The following is a 19,631-nucleotide window of genomic DNA, read 5'->3' as shown; positions in this document are numbered from 1 at the left end:
TTAAAGAATAAATAACACACTGTTCTACCAATAATACTAAGTACTGACTTCCGAGCTCATTAGAATTGTACAAACTCTATTTTTTCCCCTTATATACTGTATTTCTATGTGTGTTTGCACATGTTTCAATAAGTTGCTGAGTCTATTTCGCGTTTTCCTATAAAAATATAAAGTGATTAAGAGTGTCTTAAGACTTTTCACCGTATAGATGTATATTGTATATGTGAATATGGTGACAACAATGCATTCTATTCATAAAAGAAAAAGATAGCACAAAAGTAATACCTGTAACACAATAATGATTTTAAGGTCCATCCAACTGAAAGCAGGACAGAAACAGCAGAAACATGTCAGAAAATATTGCCTTATCTTAAATCAACCTTGTCGATGATGAGTCTGCTTTATCGCTTTGGATTTGAGGTGTGACAATACCTCCTCCAGCCATTACGGGTTAGGGGTATTTTATTTTTCAGTTTGAGAAAAAATAAGCAATCAACCAAGCAACAACTTTTCTATTTTCATGACAACGCAGGCAGGCTCGTGTTGGAAAAAGCCAGATATAAAAACTGGTCGCAACCAGTGAAAGCAGAAGATAAAAAACAATGTTCAGGTCCCCCCCCCCTCATTTAAAGAAACAAAGTTCACCAGCTAAGTGAAACATTTACACCACAACTCGATGGAAAACACAATTCTGGTACTGTCTTTGTCGCAGCGGGTAGTTATGCTTGTGCCTCCAGTTCCATAATCAGAGACAAAATTGGACCGATTTTTGCTTCTTTTTTTGGGGGGGGGGCTAGGGATAAGTATCTCTAACCTTCAGACCTTCAGACTATGCAATGGCCTTCAGACTCCCGCCCTTTTATCATATTGGTTAGTTCACAAAGGAGCCTCCCCCTTGATCTGCAGCCAGAATCACACACAAATCCCACAACAGTCTCCAGAGTCTACTCATCCTACACTGTGGACACTCTGCCCACGCACTTACGCTGCAATGTGGTGCAGTCGCATGGCACTCCGTCGGCTCCAGAAGATCGCCGTTACTCCTTTGAACATTACCGGGGGTCTAACAAGCAACATCCAGAGGGAGATGTCAACCCTGCCACGCGTCTACGTCACACGACAGATCCCACCTGAGGGCCTGAAGATCCTCCGCAAATCCGGACAGTGAGTATTTTTTTTGTATCCTGTTATGTCACTTAAAATAACAAATTTTTGCGTTTTTATGTAACTACGCGATGTGTGCCGCAGGAGATTTGACAGTGATCACTTTAAGCAGTTTGAATGTCTGGTCTGAGGTTCATCATTTACTTTGAACAAACATGACTGCTAATGTTTGCCTTAAGGTCTCGTCAAATAAAGCACATAGTCTAAAGGGTATTCCCTGAGAAAGAGAACTGCACAAATGTTTCACTGCACCTTAAAATCCCAGGATTTCTATGAAAAGCACTTTGAGATTATGTATCTCTAAGAAGAACCATTATCTGTATATAAATGTGAAACCTGTGCTCATGCATTTGGGATTTTTTTTGTTTTTTTCAAAACTGGATTTGATTTAAATCTTCAGTCATGTGATTTCTGTTTCCCTAGGGTGCAGTTTGAGCTGTGGGACTCAGATGACATACCGGTGCCCAGGAAGGAGCTCCTTCAGAAGGTCAAAGGTGTAGATGGTCTGCTTTGCACGCTGACAGAAAAAATTGATGCGGAACTGTTGGACGCTGCAGGTCTGCCCTTTGCCTTTGACAAATAACCTAAATGCAACAAACAGCCTTGCATGTCTTTATATGTGTGATGTATTCCTGCAGGTCCAAACCTGAAGGTCCTCAGTACAATGTCAGTGGGATTCGATCATCTGTCTTTGGATGAGCTGAAGAAACGGTGAGTTCCCTCTTTCTGTTTTATTTTATTGTAACACGTGTGAATGCCGTTCATGGCTCTACTGAGAGTGATCTTCCCTTTATGAAAAAAGGTTCTTAACATGCAAATAGGCAGTGAAATATTCATGTAACGTTGTATGCAATGTTTATGTTCCCCTACAGAGGAATCCGTATAGGTTATACCCCTGAAGTCCTGACAGATGCTGTTGCTGAGTTGACAGTAGCTCTGCTGCTTGCGACCTCCAGGAGGCTCATAGAGGCCACACATGAGGCCAAGACGTACTGTCATATACAAAATAAGATCACACATGTGTGGAAAACTTACTAAAACATACATGCAAAAATGCAAACTGTGCAAAACAAATTCTCTCTTTCTCTCACTGATGCCAGTGGCGGCTGGGGCACGTGGAGAACGCTGTGGCTGTGTGGTTATGAGCTGGCCAACAGCACTGTCGGTATTCTCGGACTAGGCAGGATCGGTAAGCAGCACGTCACTAAGACAACCTTTACATCAGCGTATCGTCAAACTGCCATTTCTGTCAGTTATGAGCTTTTTACAGTGTGTGATTGTACTCAAAGGTGTGGCCATTGCTGAGCGTCTGGCACCTTTCAAAGTAAGGAAGTTTATCTACACAGATGTGGCCCCCAGGCCTGAGTTGGCGAGTGCCATCAATGCAGAATATGGTAAGGAAGACCCAGCAAGGACGTTACTCTATGATATGTGGACAAAAGATCCCCTGCCAACAGGGCAGATGAGAGGCAGGTTTAAGGGGCTAGTCAAAAGATAAGGCTACTTAAAACCTTTTGACTTTTTATAAGTCTTTCTTGAAGTCCTAAGAGCCATCCACAAACCTAATATGATAAAAGTGATATTAGTGCATCTAGTTTAGTTTTCATCTGATTCCTACCAGCTAAAAAGGTTTGTTTTATTTTAGTTTTCAGTTTATTTTTAATAACCTTGCACTGTATCTTGTTCTAGTCTCTTTTGATGAGCTGGCAAAGCAGTCAGATTTCCTGGCTGTGTGCTGTGCTCTAACACCAGAGACAAAGGAGATCTGCAATAAGAACCTCTTCTCCAAGATGAAAAAGACTTCCATCTTCATCAACACGAGCAGGTATCCCTACCTGATACATGCATGACCCCAAGAGTGGTCTGTGAGTGTTGTGCTCATTAATTACTGATTAACCTGATGTTTAACAGGTTATTTTCCTTCACTGATCACCATTTAATACACAAAATGCAAGGTAGCGGTTTTAAGAAATGACCATTGTGTTTCCTCAAATCCAAATATTCACATTTGAGATATTAGAATTGCTCGCAGTTTCACAAAATGACCTCCACAGTTGACTAGTTCACTCACAGGAAATTAGAATGACTAATCATTTAACTTCTCGGTGACTTGCATCTGGAGAAATGGATATGTACTGTAGGCAATCAGCAGAGAGGATTCTGCCCTTTGAGTCTATAACTGACTTTGCTGTTGTGCAGAGGCGGGGTGGTGAACCAGGAAGACTTGTATGAAGCTCTGTCCACAGGGCAGATCGCAGGAGCTGGATTAGATGTCACTGTTCCTGAGCCGCTGCCAACCAACCACCCACTGTTTACGCTCAAAAACTGTGGTGGGCATTCTGCTACTTTGAACAGGTTTTTAAATCACACTTGGTCCTCTCTGCCTATCATTAGGTTTTAATATTTTCTCTTCCTGCAGTGATTCTACCCCATATTGCGAGTGCCTCCTATACTACCCGTGATGCTATGTCTTCCCTGGCGGCAAACAACCTCCTCCTGGGCCTGCGAGGGCAGCCGATGATCAAAGAGCTCAAGCTTTAAGAAGAAACAGCTTCCACTCTGAAAAAATGATCAAATGGTGGATGATTAGTTCTACTTACTGTTCAAAATATATTTTGCTGACTGAAGTAAATCCTTGCAGTGTTGCAACTGTCTCCTTTTTCTTTAGTCTTCAGTTTCACATTTTTTAGTTTGGGATTCTAGAGTGCTGTGAAAAAGTTTTTGCCCCCTTTCTGATTTTCAAATTATATGGAAAAAAAAGTGATTCAAACCTAGCAGGCCCTGGGTGAAAAAGTGATTGCTCCTATAAACCTACTGGTTTCCCACACTTTGGCAGCAAGAACTGCAAAAAGATTTTTACTCATCTCTGTGGAGGAATTTCGGCTCACTCCTCTTTGCAGAATTGTTATATTTCAGCCACATTGGAGGGTTGGCGCATGAACAACCTGGCTCAGATCATTGTACTGCTGCACAACTCAAGCGTGGGGAAAAGCTGATAGCCGGACATTCTCCTTCAGGATTCAGGATCAAGCCTAAGAAATGGCTCTGTAACTCTTTCCACTCTGATAGGTGTCAGTGACATTGCTTCTCAGCTGCTCATTGCATGTTGCGTTGCTTTTTGAGAACTTTTAGCCTAGTTAGCTTTGTCAGACAGCTTCTATGTTAGCAATTTCTTGAATCAACGGGTCTTGCAGTAATCAGGCCTGAGTGTGGATACGGAAATTGAACTCAGCTTTCCCCAAAAGTGTGGTTAATCACAGTTATCTCTTAATTTAACAAACAAAAAACAATTTTGTATTTACTCAGGTTATTTTGTCTTATGTTAGAATTAGTTTGATGATCTAACACACGTGTGATAAATATTTAAAAATACGAAATTAGGAAGGGGGCCAAGGCTTTTTCACAGCACTGTATATGATAAGAAAGTTGCACACAAACTGAATTTCATAGCATTTTTATTCAGCCTATACAACACCTGAACATACTATACAATCTTCAAAGTACTCAAGAGTAAAGAGACAAACATTTAGCCACCTCATTGTTACACTACGGACGTTATACAGAAAAAAACAAACAAAAACAAACTAACACCCCCCCAAACCTTTCAATTTTGGCATATCAATAAAAGTCCGGCTTTACAAGCTAGAGGGCATAAGGCAGTGACTTTAATAATCAATTCAGACTTTTATACACATTTCTTTCTAAGAAATCAAACATCTTCATACAGAGGGTAGTTCAGTCAGTGCAGTTTTAATAATAATTTAATAATTAATACAACAGCTGTAGAAGACATCACCTAACCTGCTTGTGTGACATGTAAACAGTCAAACCTTTGCCTGATCCCATATCTACCTTTGTATTTTTCAAAAGCCTGCTACAGCTACCTCGCTTCATGACGAGAGAAGAAGCTGAATGTGAGTGAGAGTCAGAGCAACAGACTAAATTTTAGTCAGATTAAAGACTGAACCGTCACTGGTCATTTAAATGACTTTAATAGAGTTCTGAATTAAATTTACAGGGAAAATAACTTTAAATAACTTTTTTTTTCCTTTTTAAAAAGTGTCATTTTGTAAAGGGCTAACAGTGTGATGACTCTACAGTACAATAAGGTGCCAACTAGGATTGAAAGCAATGATTCTGTCTCACTGACAGCTCAAGTGTCACAATACACCAATCATTAAACTATACAAAAAGCAAACATGTTAATTAATGTGTTATTTTTTTCCATTCCAGTTCACTAAAACAGAACTCTACAACACAGCATGAATACTGTTTCAAAAAACATACTGCCATCCAGAGGCTGTTTTTCAACCTGCAGGATGTCTGCTAGCAGAAAACCTTCATGTGATATTATTTTTGTAAATCCTGTCTATATTTTTTTTTAAGCGTACACATCCTCAGCTGTAACATAGTTGTCTTGTAACTTACAGCATTCCCCAACATTTATCAAGTTACATTAAAATACAGCTACATAAAACACAAAATTTCTTGTAATTAACAAAAAATGAAAACATTAAAATCTTGTTTTTTAAAATTACTTTCTCCATGTGAAATATTCCTTTAGTGATGTTACATTTTTCTAGACTAGTGGAACTTTGTTTTCATTTCCAGCACAACAGAATAACAAAGGAAGAAGGAAGATCATAAGAGCTGGGTGAGCCGGATGGTTGGATTACAATGAAGATGTCGTCACATAGTTCAACGTTCCAGTAAACATTATTAGCTGTAAAAAAAAAGACTGATTTGTCTCAGTGTTTTTGTATCAGGCGCAACATTATATGTAAAGAGACACGTATAAAGCACTCATATCAAGTACAGTAGCAAACAGACACGCAATGTTTACATCTTTAGGAGTTGTTTTGTCTCCTCTCCAAAAGACTTACCAGAAATGTGCAATACAGTATTTACATGTCTAAATTTTTTTTTTTTTCCTCCAACACATGCTGAACTCGTCACTGAAACTTCGCCGTTCTTTCAATAAACGCACAACACCGAGGAGCTATGGCTGAAAGTCACGTAGTGCCATATCTTTTACAATCACAATAAACTGTTTTATGAATTTAGACAGAAAAATGCGTTTGTTTTTTTAAACTTTTCTCCTGATTGCCGTAATAGTTTTACGTCAGTAAACAATGAAACTTCACTCTAAGGTAAACAGTTGTGGTGGAAGGGTAATCAGGCTAATTCATAATTTTCCCCCTACAAGTATAAATGTTTTAAAGTGAGGCTGTTACTCTTGCAGACATATGCCACATGAAGGCCTCCATGAGTACATTTTGAATTATTTGGCCTTTAACCAAAAATATTTTCAACATTAAAATGAGCTCAGCAACAACGTCAGCGACAGACTGAAAATCAACCACAGACGACGATCATGTCACGTTAATTTGACTTGAATAAGTCCACTGCTCGATTCCTCATGATGACTATTAATTAACAAAGTACTGATGACATTTCACCGCATGACAGAATAAAAACACTGTTACAACACTACATACTCTGTCGCCTTCTCAGCTGGTTAAACTGTTAAAATGCTACAGATTTCAGCATTACCCAGGTCTCTCCCACACACTGGATTATCTCTACCTTTTTTGCTTGCATCTAATAAACCATTAGATTTTAGCACTTACACTCATAATGGCGACCAACGTGGATGAATGTGAATGGATGTGACTGCCCGTGCACAGAACAAGGCACAGTCAATAATGTCAGCTGCTACATGTTTTTACAATTATGCACCGAATATGAATTTAAATACAATATTTTACATGATGTCAGTCGTTAGTGCTGATGTTGCACAGCTGCCTCTGAGTGTTGCAATGACTGAATCTAATTTAATTCCAACTGTACCACTAACAATGAATTGCCACTAAAGGATCACCTCATGCTCATCTTGAAGTTTCATAATGGGAGTTCACAAACCAAAGGGTGATGTCACAGCAGCTATGTCCATCTTTTATGCTGTGTTATGCTCACAAAATTGTTAAAATATGTTTTTTTCCTTTTTAAATTTTCACATATTGGCCATTATCAATGCCAAATGGTAATTTGCTGATATATCGGCCTGCAGACAAATCAGTCAGGCTCTAATACAGTAAAGTTTAAAGGGTGCACTTTGACACTTTGCAATTAATTAACATAAATAAATATGCTAATTTTGCATGTCCTACATCCCTAAAATCTTTCTATGGGGTTAATTTTTTAACAGAAACTTTATCAACTGGTCCTGGAGAAGATCACGTTATATATTTATATTAAGTTACATTTTCATCCCCATCTTTGGTCTGTGATCAGGATCAGTTAGTTTAGACAGAGCGGATAACAAAACTGGCCGTTCAGTCAGAGCTTCAGAAACATTTTTATAACAGCTTTGTGACTTTAAAGGCAGCTACACTGATTCCTAGTGTTTTAATCTCCACACTCTGCTCCTACAGCAAGCCATTGGACATGTTACTGTTCTGCCAGCGCAGACAGGTGGTCTTGGAATGCTTGTATAGGTGTGACGACTGGCTGAAGCGTTTTCCACACTTCAGACACGCGTAGGGTTTCTCTCCCGTGTGGACACGGATGTGTTTCTTGCAGTCAGTCAGGGTGAGGAAGGTTTTGCAGCAGATTTTGCAGGCGTATTTTCGTGCCCCTTCAACCACTAGGACATTGTGCTCTGAGAGAGCCTTTTTGCACTTGGACAGAACGTCTGCTGAGGCCCGGGTGAGCTGAGGGGGGAGGGAGGTGGGCCTGTTGCCACTCATCTCATACCCCCCGTTCTCATTGAGGAGCAGGGGACCCGCTAGACTTGAGGAAGAAGAGGCAGCATCCTGAAGAATCCCCCCGACTGCCTCTTCTCCTCCCATGCCAGTGGTCATTTTTGGAGCAATGCGTCTGTAGCCTGGATAACTCAGACCTGTGCCGCTGGCTCCTCCTGTCTCTCTTGAGGGCCGTCCCAGTGAATGAAGCCCCAAACTTGAGCGCTGGAATTCTAAATCAAAAGGATCCACTCCTCCACGTCCTCCTCTTGAATTTCCCCCATTTCCTCTGGGGCTTCCTAAACCATCATGCAGGGGGCGAAGGAACAGAGAATCGGCTTGCAGATTATCTCCAAAACTGCTTCTACTCTCACCACTGAGTGGACCTGATTGCAAAAGAGAGGAAGAAGCAGAGCTCGAAGTCCCAGCAGCTTCCTGCCTCAGCAGAAAGCGATGTGCTACTGCATCCCCAGTTGTTGTGTTCGGAAGGTCGTCCTCTCCGGCAACCATCCCCGAGCTGCCAGTCGCAAAATCCTTTTGGCTGAGGAAGCTGGAAATGCTGAAACCAGGTTTGCCACTCAGTCCATTATTACACCCAAAACCTCCGTTCGCACCTCCTCCTCCTATACTGCCCTTGAGGATGAGCTGAGAGCTGGGCTGGAGAAGAGAGTCGGAGCTGGGCTGGGGTTCAGAAGTGAAGCTGCGGTCGCTGCTTTCTGGGCTCAGCTCCACCTTCTCTTCGTCCTCCTGGCACCCAGGCTCGGGGCGATCACTGCCTTCGGCCTGCGATGTGACGTCGCTAATTTCATCAGCTGGCTCGGGCGAACTTAGCGGCTCACGTTTAACAACCACCTAAGAAAAGCAAGAAAAGGAAAGAAATGTTTCATCTAAGGCCAAGGGAGACAAGACCTCAAATTTTAATGTAAGAATTAATATTCACAACACTGGCTAAAGGTCTCACAGTTGGACAGAATTTTATTGTGGAAAGACTTCTCACAGAAACCTCAGAGCCAACTCCCAAATGGGTAAAACCAGATGCTCTAAAATAATCTCTTGAACAAGCCTGCTTTGCCTTACTAAGACGTTTTATTTTTTCTAGCATGTCCTTTCGAAATAAAGAATTAACATCCAACCATTTCCCCATTCTTCTGTCACAGTGCGTTGCTACTTTGTTGACCTGTGTCGTCTTAGCAGCTGTAACAGTAATTTGCAGGTTCAGGGTGGATTAAGCCATGGTGATAAATTCCTCTACAGGGAGTGCAGAATTATTAGGCAAGTTGTATTTTTGAGGAATAATTTTATTATTGAACAACAACCATGTTCTCAATGAACCCAAAAAACTCATTAATATCAAAGCTGAATGTTTTTGGAAGTAGTTTTTAGTTTTAGCTATTTTAGGGGGATATCTGTGTGTGCAGGTGACTATTACTGTGCATAATTATTAGGCAACTTAACAAAAAACAAATATATACCCATTTCAATTATTTATTTTTACCAGTGAAACCAATATAACATCTCCACATTCACAAATATACATTTCTGACATTCAAAAACAAAACAAAAACAAATCAGCGACCAATATAGCCACCTTTCTTTGCAAGGACACTCAAAAGCCTGCCATCCATGGATTCTGTCAGTGTTTTGATCTGTTCACCATCAACATTGCGTGCAGCAGCAACCACAGCCTCCCAGACACTGTTCAGAGAGGTGTACTGTTTTCCCTCCTTGTAAATCTCTCATTTGATGATGGACCACAGGTTCTCAATGGGGTTCAGATCAGGTGAACAAGGAGGCCATGTCATTAGTTTTTCTTCTTTTATACCCTTTCTTGCCAGCCACGCTGTGGAGTACTTGGACGCGTGTGATGGAGCATTGTCCTGCATGAAAATCATGTTTTTCTTGAAGGATGCAGACTTCTTCCTGTACCACTGCTTGAAGAAGGTGTCTTCCAGAAACTGGCAGTAGGACTGGGAGTTGAGCTTGACTCCATCCTCAACCCGAAAAGGTCCCACAAGCTCATCTTTGATGATACCAGCCCAAACCAGTACTCCACCTCCACCTTGCTGGCGTCTGAGTCAGACTGGAGCTCTCTGCCCTTTACCAATCCAGCCACGGGCCCATCCATCTGGCCCATCAAGACTCACTCTCATTTCATCAGTCCATAAAACCTTAGAAAAACCAGTCTTGAGATATTTCTTGGCCCAGTCTTGACGTTTCAGCTTGTGTCTTGTTCAGTGGTGGTCGTCTTTCAGCCTTTCTTACCTTGGCCATGTCTCTGAGTATTGCACACCTTGTGCTTTTGGGCACTCCAGTGATGTTGCAGCTCTGAAATATGGCCAAACTGGTGGCAAGTGGCATCTTGGTAGCTGCACGCTTGACTTTTCTCAGTTCATGGGCAGTTATTTTGCGCCTTGGTTTTTCCACACGCTTCTTGCGACCCTGTTGACTATTTTGAATGAAACGCTTGATTGTTCGATGATCACGCTTCAGAAGCTTTGCAATTTTGAGACTGCTGCATCCCTCTGCAAGATATCTCACTATTTTTGACTTTTCTGAGCCTGTCAAGTCCTTCTTTTGACCCATTTTGCCAAAGGAAAGGACGTTGCCTAATAATTATGCACACCTGATTTAGGGTGTTGATGTCATTAGACCACACCCCTTCTCATTACAGAGTTGCACATTACCTAATATGCTTAATTGGTAGTAGGCTTTCGAGCCTATACAGCTTGGAGTAAGACAACATGCATGAAGAGGATGATGTGGACAAAATACTCATTTGCCTAATAATTCTGCACTCCCTGTATATAAGTTGTAAAACAAATAAAACCTCTAAAGTTAATCATAAATATTTTTTTCTAACTCTAGCCTATAAATGGAAACATTTAGTGGAAAATTAACATGTTAACTTTTGCAAGAAATGGCTTCCTTGCCATTACTGCTGCTGCTGCAGAGGGGGGAGGGAGGGGGGGGGGGGTCTATACTATACTGGACAGTCTTTTCAGGCTAAAGTAGGTACTCTGCAGTACTGTGGTACAGTTTACAGTAATGAAGTGCAGGATGGGTGTTCACGATCACTGTTAGGACTGGTTATGACAGCTGAAACTCGATGGCCGAGTTGTCCCACCTGTTATACCCCTTTGAAGTCTGCTTGAACTCTTCTGCCTGGGGTGTGTGTGTGTGTTTAGTTCATGGACTGTAATGTCAATTATCTGCACATTAGTTAACGAGACCACAAAAACACTGGTCAAATTTATGTCTCTTGGATCCAAGTCGATGAGAAAAATGTAATCAAGGCTTCAGGGTAACAGTCATTAGTTTGAATGTAAGTTGATGACATTCTTTACTACCCTTCACCTGCCAATCTCCACCTTTAGACATTACACCGCCCAAAGGTTGGAGAGTGGCCACGACAGCTCATGTAACATCTGCTAATATCTCGTAAATTGCAGCAAGCAAAACCCATAAAGAGCAGTGGACCTCAGAGTCAGCACAGGTCAGCTGTCACAGTCCGTCCGCAAGGAAATCAAATCCTCAGAACAGAAATTATGTGTGACTTATTTCTAGGTGAGTCATTTTCCCCAGCTGCACTGCTACACCCGATCTTATGACTTCCCTCTTCTGTCCAATCCCTTAACCCCTGGTTGCATTAATGACAATCAAACCAACGATTTCTGTTAAGTTTGTTTACTTCATACAGACAAGCCTGAGAGGTCTGGAGAGTTTTAACTATGAAAATATTCCTGCCCACTGAAGAGACAAACCTGTAGCTTTACCTTCTGCTCCTCTTCTTCGTTCTCCTCCTCCTCTGTTCCTGATTTTATTTTCACCCCTGCTCTGCTGTCCTGCTGATCCTGGTCATCCATGTCCTCTTCTTTGTTTACTCCTTGAATTCTCCCCAAGTTCTCCTCCTCGCAGCGTCCACTATCTGACTGACTCGGCATCTGAGGGTCATCTTGGGACGCAGCTGCTAACCCAGTGATTGGAGGGTCAAGTTTAGATTCGTCCCCCATCTTGTGGGAATCCGGGGAGAGAAGTGCTCCCTCCTCCCGCTCTGCGTTCACCCCTTCTTCTCCTAACAACCCGAGGTTAGGCGCCAAAGGACGCTGTCTCTGTCTGGGTCTCTCCTCTGAAATCCCCAGCGCCAGAGAGGGCTTCCGTTTGTGGAAGCGTCGGATTGGGAAGGAGGCCCTCTGGTCAACCACCCTACTGCCAACTACATTTCCCGCCCGGTCGTCTTCCATCCCACCCAAAGCAGAGCTCACCAAGCTGAGCCCCAGCTGCTGCAGTAAGAAGGAGCGCTGCAGCTTTGAAGTGGCAGCATTTGCTGCAAGGTTAGCATTAGCTGCTAACATCGGGTTCACTGCTAAATCAGCTACTTGCTGATGCTGCTGCTGTCTGTGCCTCTGCTGCTCCTGCTGTGGGTGGTGATGGGCAGCTCTGTCGGATGAGGGGGACATGGGCAGCGTGCGCGTCGTCAGGTAGTGTTTGCAAGCCTTGACCACATTGTTGAGGTGCAGATGCGAAGCTGCGAGGAGAACATCCATGACATTGCTCTCGCCGAGCATCAGTGTTGACGTGTACATCATGTCCACGAGAGCAGCGAAGGCCTCGGCCGTCACCACCTGCAGAACGCACACAGTGGTTTCAATCACCATTAGAATGACTAAAAACACTTTTTTCGCTTTTTTGACAGCATTTTCTTTCTAACCTCGCTGTCCAGCTGGATCATGTTCATGCTAGCATCTCCCTCTGCGACAGTGAACAGCGCTCTGAAGTGGGTGCTGCAGGCCGCCAGCACGGAGCGGTGGGCTTTAAAGTGTCGGCTGCCTACCACGATGACACAGTCGCAAAGCTGACCATGGACACGCTGATAGTTCAGCTGCTGGAAGATCTGCTCAAAATGGCCTGGGAAATCCATGGCCCTGCAGACAGAGGAGCAGAGGGTAGGTTAGTTATGCAGAACTACAGTCAGTTAGCAAAGATCAGGTGATCTACTGATGTCACTGCATCTGACCTATCAGCAGCGACCTGGAGCTTTTCAAGCTTCAGTGTTCTTCAACAAATTGGGAAATTCAGTTTACTGCCCCTACGTACTCTTACCCTTATCATCATAATGCCCAAACCAATAGTTCTAAGTTAATTGCTGTATTACAAGAAACAGACTGTATGTAGTTGCCAACTTGACATTATTGAGTAGCACACTGGTTGCAGCTTGCTTTTTTGACAATCCATTATGCATGAGAAAAAAAACAAAAATTAAATAAGATCAAGTTATCTTAATGGATAAAACAATTGGGGACAAAGTGATAAATCACAACATGTGTTACTACAACACTCATCACACTTCAAAATGTTAAAAAACGCTTATTTATCAAAGTAAGACAGGAGAGGATGGAGAGAGGTTAGATTTTAAAAGGTAAGGACTGCTCCGTGACATTTAACAGACTGGGAAGTTAAAGCTGAAACATAACATCCTCATTCATTTTAGACACTTTTGAACTAATACCAGATCTATACCTGATGTGTTGCTTATGTGAAGTGTATACTAACTTTTGCTATTCCAAGGTTGCATGAAAAGGCAGTGTATGGCAGGGTAATCCGGTTAATCTGTGGTACTGTGGGGATGTTTACAGTGCAGAACAGATGTGGCGTTTATGGTTACTGTAACAAGGAAACACGTAAATTTAAAGTTATGGAAAGGAGATTAATTCACTGAATTCTACCTTTATAGTGTGTAGGGGTGTCACAAATCTGCCCTGACAGCCAACAAGAGCAGAAACTCAGGTCAGCTGATCACAGCCCGAAAACAAAGAAAATTTCATTGTGCTTACAATAAAAATTACTTCCAAGTGATGCTGCACTACAAAACTAGAGATCTCACACCTACTCGAGTAAAACTTGAACCCACGATTATGCTCATTTTTCTGCTTAGGTGTAGCTACATCAGCACATAGAGCGAGTTTGCATCTGAATTTGGGCTGACATAATGTTTGTACTCCCATAATATTATTTGATTTTTATATTATTAATGAAGTTAAGTTAGCTTTGCACAAAACAGCTGATAGAAATGTCCTCCAAATAGCTCATTTTCACTGCATTTCAGAGTCTGGATCCAGCACTTCAGTATTTTTTGAAACAAGTATGTTCACTTCTACTTGAGTGATGAAACTGTGCATTTTTGAGTACCTGTGGATGCAGTCTAGGATGTCTGAATGGTGATGGGGGTGAAGTTGGACCAGTTTTTGTATTTACTAGCGAACAGCCAGGATGCCGTGGTGCTGTCGTTTTATTTTGGTTACTGATTACTGTGCACCAAATGTTGCGTTTTCCACTGTCTTTGCCTTCTTGCTATAAAGTCATATATTGACGAACAGGTCTAACTTTATTGAACACCGTCGTCTTTACACACAGTTAACGTCACAACTGCAATGGAACACAATAGCATGGGATGCGACTGGGTAAAATGGCACAAAAGAAGCACTCTGCTGGTGCTGTAAGTCAGAGCAGAGAGCCAGCGGTACTTTAGGTTACCTTGAAAGATCCGGAAAATGCAGGTATCGAGAGGGAGAACAGGGCCCCGATCAGCCCAACAAATAGCCCGTTAGCTAAAGTAAAAGCAGCGGCATGCGGTCACCGAGACTGGACAAAATGTCCCCTCAAGCCGAGCTGTGGATAGCTAACATTTCCGCTGCTACCTCCCGCGTCCCCCTGCGGTCGACTTCCTGACGGTTTGACCCCGAAGCGGCTTGTTTGGTTTTGGCCGTGGGAACGTAAAGCTGGCCGCGATGCACGGTGACGCGGTGTCCGTTGATCTCCAGCGGCTGCCAGGCTGAGCACACAGCCACGGCGCCAGAATAACCGTTAGAATAATATTAATGCCTCCTATCTATTGGTGAGTGGTAGCGTCATGCTGTGTTGTGTTTTCTAATATTTCCCCCGGCCGACAGACGGTTTTTCCAACCAGACTCACGGGGCGGCGCTGTACCTCTTTTTCGCGTCCATGACCTCACCCGAGGTGAAAAGCTGCAGCTTTACAGTTTCACCACAAGGCGTCGCTGCTGCACCCCCACACATAGCCAGTTAGCCAAAGATTATAAACAGCATCGAGATGGTAAATGCTTTGGCATTTTCATTTTGTTAAAGCCCGTATAAATGATAATCCAATGAACAAAGACATAGCAGAAGGAACAGTGCAGGCAAAATAAAGAAAGGCACCAGGTAAAGTATCCACAACAAAACTGGAGAAATTAGAGCAGCGGCTTGGCGAAGCGAACACGGAAGTACAGAGGAGTAAACTCTTGCCCTGCATGAAAACTCATCATGACAACAGTCATGGCCGCCTCCTGCTCGTTTGTGTGCTGCGGAGAGGAGAAAGAAGCCGATAAAGCTGTCGTCGGTGAGTCGTCCTCATTTGTTTATTATGTAGAATTTTTCACGAGGATGATGATGATGACACATGACTCTGGGTTGGGCTTTGTAGAGTTTATATTTCTAAAGCATTTAGGTGCACACGTGGGCACTACTGTGTTGTTGTGTCCGAGGCTCTCACGTGTGTCACTCTACAATCACATCGGTCATTGAGGTTTGATCGCATTTGAGGTTTTGATTCCCGGTGTTTCTGTCTCAATCCCACAGTCCGCTTTTCCAACGGCAGCGTCCAAAATGAAGACAAGCTGGATTTCAGCATGTTTAAAAACACAGAGGAAAGTAACCCCAGGAAAAAGACCAGGCGGATACTGGTGAGGAAGATGAGGATCTATCGTGTGTCTGCACTCTCCGGGCTATGTTGCTATACTCTGTGTTCTTCCTGGTTTCTTTTATTTAGGTTGCAGAGTCAGACAGACTGTCCTATGTGGGGCAGAACTTTGGAGTGGGGTCAATGAAGTGCAATAATCTTTGCAAGTAGGTCTTTGCTGCACATTTTGGCATGTTATGGTCACCGAGGAGGAGATTGATAAGGAGGATGTTTGGCATCTTTTTAGATATTATGTGGGCGTGTTGAACAAGCAGACCATGACGATGGAGGTGCATGAAGCTCAGCTCTTCAACATGCAACCAGTTATACCAGGTAAGAGACCTATAACATATCTGTTGCTATTTCTAACTGCCCATAAAGACCAGAAGCTGTGGAAGGAATGCTTTGTGTGCCTTCTGAGAGTCACTTTTTCTGACTTTTGTCACCAGGAGAGACAACAGACAGTGCAAAACCCCAGGACACTACTCAGACCTACAGAGAAAAGGTGCATTTGCTGCTACTGTCTGTCCATTACAAGACATCTGTGCTTAATTATGTGTAATGTGAATATCTTGTTATTACCTTTTAATGTTTCCCTTTCAGGTTGACTTACTGATTGAGGCCTTTGGTACCAACAAGCAGAAGAGAGCTCTGAGCTCTCGCAGGCTGAATCAGGTGGGCAGTGAAACCCTTCAGCAAGCAGTGGCAAAGGCTGCCAACACTGTGATTGGCGAGAAGGGTCTGGAAGGTAAGCTGCACAGTGGATGCCTCTCCTAGGAGAAATCTGGAAGTTGAATGTTTCTCTCTCCAGGTTTTTTTTTCTTAACCTTCCCTCTCTGCACAGCTTTGCAGCAAGAAGTGGCTGACGCAGAGTCGCAAGGAGACCTGGCTCTGCACCTTCCCCCCTGCAATGCAAACGCAGACAAACGAGAGGACGTCTATCCATTTGATGAGCGTATCTTTTATTCCTGTGCTGGAGGAGGAATGTGTTTATGGAAATAGGAAGGCAAGGAATCCATTTGAATCCCAGATATCAAGCTGGGGTACTAGCGTATGCATGTGTTTGCAGGTTTTTATCTAGAGCCGTACCAGACTTTGTTCAGGTGACCCTTAACCGAATATGTGCAGTCTTGAGCCCAGTGGAGTTTGGTGCTTTGGAGCAGGGTGGTGCCAAAATGGCAGCACTCACCCCCGAAGAGCTGAAAAAGATGAAAGATGATGGAAGGTAGAGGCAACCAAACCTTCAGAGACATTTTATTAATGTGTTCTTGCACTTGAGGTTGATCTTGTGGTTTTTATCTTTAACCTAAAGGTGCCTGAGTATTGTGAAGCATCTAGAGAATCTGCCAACTGAAAGTGAAAACCGAGACAAAACGGCACGCTGTGCTTTCTACCTCTCTCTGCTCCTCAAACTGGCTCGGGAGAGGAATGTCACCCGCAAGTGTGAGTGAATTTTGTTAGTGTTATGATGTGGAAAGTGGCATACAAACTTTCACCATTAGAGGGTTGTAGTAATTCATGTTTGCATGTACAGTTGGGCAAGAGGAAGGCTGCCCTCGCGTCATCCAGGGCAAACTGTTTAAAACGTTCACTGTGGAGACCTTCAACAATGGCAGGTATGGTGGTTAAACACATGTAGCTAGTGAAGAAAAATGTATCTGGAATTTGATTTTGTTTCACTAAATTAATAATTTCATTAGTAATTCAAAAATTTACCAAATGCTAAACCGAGACAGGGAAGCTAAATAATATATACAGTTGTAAGAAGTTTATATACACGAATCATGAGCATGAATGTCATGGTAATTTTGGGCTTTTAATGACTTCTTTGAACTGTTCTTTTCTCAGCGTGGAATGATTGTACAGCATACACCTTTAATGATTTTAAAAACCAAGAATTAGGTGCACAAGTTTCAATTTATTTAGGATTTTCTCTAATCCACACGGGGTCAAATGTATAGATACTCACTTAAATAATTTAGTAAGTGTTGTTAAAGGTTCTACAATGTATTTTAACAAAGTTAAGACCTATTAGCTTCTCGATAGTGATCGTGATTGACTACATCTTTTAGTTTCTCTTTGCAGCATAAGAAGGGATTGTTCGATAGCACCAACTGGATTGAATAATGCAAAAGTCCAAGAAACTAATTGAAGATCTAAGGAGATCTGTAGTTTCTTGGAGACCCTCGAAAGAACTACAGATTCCAACATCATCAGTTTAAACAGCTGATTTGTCATCACTTTGCCAAAAATGTCACCCTCATATGAGAGAAGGTGAGCTAGGATAGTCAGGAACAACCCAGAAACCACCATGGCTGAAGCCTGCCATGAACTGCAAACTGCTGGAACACCAGCATTACTGTCCACAGTGAAGCACCTTTTTCATTGCCATGGACTGAGAGGGTGGCAACCAACAAAGAAGCCCCAAACACACATTAAAACTGGTTTTAGCATGAATAAAGCAGGCTAACATTAAGCCTCTGGAATTGCCTTTTAAAAAACAAAAACCCAACTCAACCCTGTTTAAATTTGTTCAGTGTGCTTTAAAGCCAGGTCTATGCCAGGAAACTAACAAATTTAAGTGAACTTTACCATTTCTACCAAAAAGAGTGGTCAAATATTCAGCCAGAATTATGCCAGAAGCTTCATGAGGGCTGCCAAAAATCTCATTAGTACAACTTGCTAAGGGACATTAACCAAATATTAGTGGGGATGTGTGTGTATATTTGAATCTGTATGCATACTTTTGACCTGTGTGGATTTCAGAAAATCCCAAATAAATTTAAACTTGTGCACCTAATTTTTGTTTAACTATAAGTTATTAAAGGTGCGTGCTTTACTATCATTTCACTCTGGAAAGCAGTTCAAATAAGTGTTTTTTGTTTTGTTTTTTGTTTTTTTAAAAATCACCAAATTATTTATGGCAGACATTCATGGCCATGATGAGTTTATGTAAACATCTGACCACAAAAGTATAGTTGTTGCTGCACTGATTCTTTTCAAAAGACACACTTTCTTTACTTTTCTGTTTAGAATCCAGAACATGGTGTCGTCGTCAATGCGGGTCAAACTAGCAGCATACTGCTTAGCTCTGCTGCTGCATATGGGTAACATGACAGCTGACCTCACATTACTGCATCGTGACCTGGGAATCACTGAGGCAAGGTAAGCAGGGGAATAAAAAGGAAGCCTTTAAAAATCGTTTCTTACATTTCATACATTGTTTAAATAAAGAGTAAAATCATTAATGAAGTCAATAATGTGGACTTAACCACAGATACTACTATCCTCCTTCCTTACTCTGTAGTTTTTGCTTAAACTGTAAACTATTGTGATTCTTGTGCTCTCCTATAGGATGACTGAAGTCGCAAAGTCAATGAGACTGACCTTGGTGAAACCAGCCCGAGGCAAGGGTGATAACATTGAACTGCAAGATGACAGCAGACTGGCCGCCCTTGTTCTGCCTCTGATCAAATACGATCACTTCACTGAGAGACGGAAACGCAAAAAGATGCACTGAGGACGCGAAGGAGAACCGAGAACTGGACAGAAAGAAATGAATATCAAACAAATGGCTGCATTAAACAAGGCTTGTTTGTTAATGCTTTTGTAGACAAAGTGAACTTCAAGGCGTATGTGACACACTTACATTTAAAGATAGAAAAAAAAAAAAAGACTAAAGAGCTGTAAACAAATTCTAGATGACAGAACATCTAGCAGGAACGTATAGGCACGTTTGTAGACATCACATGTTGCACACTACATATCTTCCCCTTCTCTGAGTGTGTGGACAGGATATCTGGATAACTGCCTCTCTCTTCTGTCTGCTGGTCTTTTTTTTGCTTTTGATTTATTTTTTACAAATGCAGACAAATTAAATAAGCTGTTACAAAAGCTAAACTGTCGTCAGACAATAGTGGATGGTTGTGAGATTATATTTCAGCAAATGCGAACCCTCTTCTGAAACCGAAACCTACTCAAATGTGATT

General features: G+C 42.2%; 3 protein-coding genes across 6 annotated transcripts; 2 read left to right on the top strand and 1 right to left on the bottom strand.

Annotated features, from left to right (window-relative positions):
- The first annotated feature begins 904 nt into the window (after nucleotides 1-904).
- On the top strand, nucleotides 905-3,810 carry grhprb (glyoxylate reductase/hydroxypyruvate reductase b). The gene is made up of 9 exons (XM_026170906.1): nucleotides 905-1,164; nucleotides 1,588-1,721; nucleotides 1,803-1,875; nucleotides 2,037-2,153; nucleotides 2,265-2,353; nucleotides 2,454-2,558; nucleotides 2,854-2,989; nucleotides 3,364-3,494; nucleotides 3,584-3,810. Exons 1-9 carry the CDS (start codon nucleotides 992-994, stop codon nucleotides 3,703-3,705), a joined length of 1,080 nt encoding a protein of 359 aa, XP_026026691.1. The 5' UTR covers nucleotides 905-991; the 3' UTR covers nucleotides 3,706-3,810.
- Nucleotides 3,811-4,602: 792 nt separating this feature from the next.
- On the bottom strand, nucleotides 4,603-14,995 carry zbtb5 (zinc finger and BTB domain containing 5). 4 transcript variants are annotated; one of them, XM_026170901.1, is made up of 4 exons: nucleotides 14,893-14,995; nucleotides 12,616-12,829; nucleotides 11,669-12,529; nucleotides 4,603-8,759 (listed from the first exon to the last, which is right to left on the bottom strand). In XM_026170901.1, the coding sequence occupies exons 1-4, from the start codon at nucleotides 14,979-14,981 to the stop codon at nucleotides 7,593-7,595; spliced, it is 2,331 nt and encodes a 776-aa protein (XP_026026686.1). In that variant the 5' UTR covers nucleotides 14,982-14,995; the 3' UTR covers nucleotides 4,603-7,592. The 4 variants fall into 4 exon arrangements, with proteins under 4 accessions (XP_026026686.1, XP_026026687.1, XP_026026688.1 ...); XM_026170902.1 differs by having other exon boundaries at nucleotides 11,681-12,529; XM_026170903.1 differs by having other exon boundaries at nucleotides 14,439-14,960.
- Nucleotides 14,996-15,007: 12 nt separating this feature from the next.
- On the top strand, nucleotides 15,008-19,316 carry polr1e (RNA polymerase I subunit E). Its single transcript, XM_026170905.1, has 12 exons — nucleotides 15,008-15,303; nucleotides 15,543-15,646; nucleotides 15,733-15,809; nucleotides 15,890-15,975; nucleotides 16,092-16,147; nucleotides 16,246-16,390; nucleotides 16,487-16,597; nucleotides 16,771-16,867; nucleotides 16,955-17,085; nucleotides 17,177-17,258; nucleotides 18,676-18,807; nucleotides 18,997-19,316. Exons 1-12 carry the CDS (start codon nucleotides 15,228-15,230, stop codon nucleotides 19,160-19,162), a joined length of 1,263 nt encoding a protein of 420 aa, XP_026026690.1. The 5' UTR covers nucleotides 15,008-15,227; the 3' UTR covers nucleotides 19,163-19,316.
- The last annotated feature ends 315 nt before the right edge of the window (nucleotides 19,317-19,631 follow it).

Source organism: Astatotilapia calliptera, chromosome 6 (genome assembly GCF_900246225.1).
Source record: "Astatotilapia calliptera chromosome 6, fAstCal1.2, whole genome shotgun sequence".
Lineage (NCBI taxonomy): Eukaryota > Metazoa > Chordata > Actinopteri > Cichliformes > Cichlidae > Astatotilapia > Astatotilapia calliptera.
Note: the sequence above shows the minus strand (reverse complement) of the source record. Positions and strands in the feature narration are given on the sequence as shown.

Coding starts and splice junctions, on each gene's coding strand:
- grhprb (XM_026170906.1), top strand. CDS start 992: ATGTGGTGCAGTCGCATGGCACTCCGTCGGCTCCAGAAGATCGCCGTT. Junction 1,876..2,036: donor TTGGATGAGCTGAAGAAACG/GTGAGTTCCCTC, acceptor GTTCCCCTACAG/AGGAATCCGTATAGGTTATA. Junction 2,990..3,363: donor ATCTTCATCAACACGAGCAG/GTATCCCTACCT, acceptor GCTGTTGTGCAG/AGGCGGGGTGGTGAACCAGG.
- polr1e (XM_026170905.1), top strand. CDS start 15,228: ATGACAACAGTCATGGCCGCCTCCTGCTCGTTTGTGTGCTGCGGAGAG. Junction 16,391..16,486: donor TGGCGAGAAGGGTCTGGAAG/GTAAGCTGCACA, acceptor CTCTCTGCACAG/CTTTGCAGCAAGAAGTGGCT. Junction 17,086..17,176: donor GAGGAATGTCACCCGCAAGT/GTGAGTGAATTT, acceptor TTGCATGTACAG/TTGGGCAAGAGGAAGGCTGC.
- zbtb5 (XM_026170901.1), bottom strand. CDS start 14,981: ATGTGTGGGGGTGCAGCAGCGACGCCTTGTGGTGAAACTGTAAAGCTG. Junction 12,530..12,615: donor TGATCCAGCTGGACAGCGAG/GTTAGAAAGAAA, acceptor TGCGTTCTGCAG/GTGGTGACGGCCGAGGCCTT. Junction 8,760..11,668: donor AGCAGAAGGTAAAGCTACAG/GTTTGTCTCTTC, acceptor TGCTTTTCTTAG/GTGGTTGTTAAACGTGAGCC.